This window comes from Acanthamoeba castellanii (genome assembly GCF_000313135.1).
Source record: "Acanthamoeba castellanii str. Neff unplaced genomic scaffold scf7180000084352, whole genome shotgun sequence".
NCBI lineage: Eukaryota > Discosea > Longamoebia > Acanthamoebidae > Acanthamoeba > Acanthamoeba castellanii.
The window spans coordinates 7954-9414 of NW_004457561.1; the positions used below are offsets into that span (position 1 = coordinate 7954).

A 1461-nucleotide genomic window follows, 5' to 3' on the forward strand; every position below is an offset into this window, starting at 1 on the left:
GCGGCACGCCGGCGTGGACCGCGCCCGAGGTGCTCCTGCCCGCGCGGCGATCTGACGGCGACGGCGACGGCGATGGTGATGGTGATGGCGGCGGTGGCGATGTCAATGCGTCGGCCGACGTGTACTCGTTCGGCATCGTGATGTGGGAGATGCTCACGCGCAAGCTGCCGTACCAGGACGACCACGGCGGCAACATGGCCGAGATGGTGCGGGACGTGCTAGATGGCAAGCGGCCCGCCGTCCCGTCGGACTGTCCGCCCGCCTTCGCCCGGCTGATGAAGCTCTGCTGGCACCGCAAGCCCGGCCGACGGCCGTCCATGGACCAGGTGCTCATGCAGCTCAACCAGATCAGCGGCGGCCTGCCCGTCTGAACCACTCGCGTGTCTTACCCTTGCGCCTCAGCCAAACTGTAATACATACCACGCATACCACACGTGTGAGACTGGAATGTGAGCTACAGTTGATGCTTGTAGGGAGATGCAGGAGCAGGAACACGAGTGGAGGGCGCAAGTTTGAGGGCCTCTATCAGAAGTGGGCCTATCAGCGTGAGGACCCATGCCAAGGGCAACGTTGAATACGGCGTAACCTTCAAGGACGGAGACCTGGTGCCCGTCAACAAGCACTCCTACTCCCGCGACGGACAGTTTGAGAAGAAGATCGAGACCACAAGGACTCCTTTCCCTGACCGTCTTCTTTTGGTCTCTCATTTCACGCTCTCAATTGTTCTCTGTGACCGTCAAACTCAGGCACACAAGCTGCCGCCACAGTGGCCTGCAGCTCGTGATGGTGGTCTTGGTGGACTTCATTGGCGACACTTTGTCGCCAGCTTCGGTCCGCCAGGACTTGCCATCACCCAGAGGTCGTGATGCCTCTGATGATGGAGCCAGCCGTGCCGATCAAGGGCGGTCCGCTGCTGGTGGGCAACACATGGGCCGGCTGGCAGGAGATCCACTGCAACGCCGACGCCATCTACCTCTAGGCCAACATCCCCCCTCCGGTCATGCACGACGGCACGTGGTGTGTTGAGCAGGGCATGTACGACGTCACCGCCGACGACTGGGTATGTTTACGCTTGCCACTGGTGAGCTACAGTACACACGCAGGCACGCACGATTGTCTACCACCTAACCACGCAAAGACACCTCGCAAACGTTCAGGGCAGACTCCACATCCATCGGGGAGCGATGCTCCTTTTGACGTGAGCTACCACAAGTGCCCCAGTGGGACAGCCTTGTCTACTTGGTCCCTTATCTATGGCACCATCAGCGGGAACAACTGGGATCGGATCGACATGCACAGTGCCGACGGCTGTATGACCCTCACCAGGCTGCGCACGCCCGGAGCACAGCTGTAGAAGAAGTGGTACTTTTTTCCTCACCGTACATGTTTTTATTTACAACTCATCCCTTCCTGCTGTGCCTAAAGTGAGCTGGCTGCCATCAACTCGCACAGAGCTGCCTG

At 59.9% G+C, this 1461-nt stretch overlaps 2 protein-coding genes across 2 annotated transcripts in view; both read left to right on the top strand.

Annotated features, from left to right (window-relative positions):
• Window positions 1-371, top strand: part of ACA1_320100 (uncharacterized protein) — a gene marked incomplete at both ends in the record, with an annotated part of 4801 nt that extends 4430 nt beyond the window's left edge. Inside the window, one exon of the mRNA XM_004342340.1 lies at window positions 30-371. Within this exon, the coding sequence (XP_004342389.1) occupies window positions 30-371 (342 nt within the window). The remainder of the gene's footprint in view (window positions 1-29) is intronic.
• A 662-nt stretch (window positions 372-1033) lies between these two features.
• ACA1_320310 (uncharacterized protein) lies at window positions 1034-1354 on the top strand (the record flags this gene model as incomplete). Its single annotated transcript, XM_004342341.1, has 2 exons — window positions 1034-1060; window positions 1163-1354. 2 exons carry the CDS (start codon window positions 1034-1036, stop codon window positions 1352-1354), a joined length of 219 nt encoding a protein of 72 aa, XP_004342390.1.
• Between the last annotated feature and the right edge of the window lie 107 nt (window positions 1355-1461).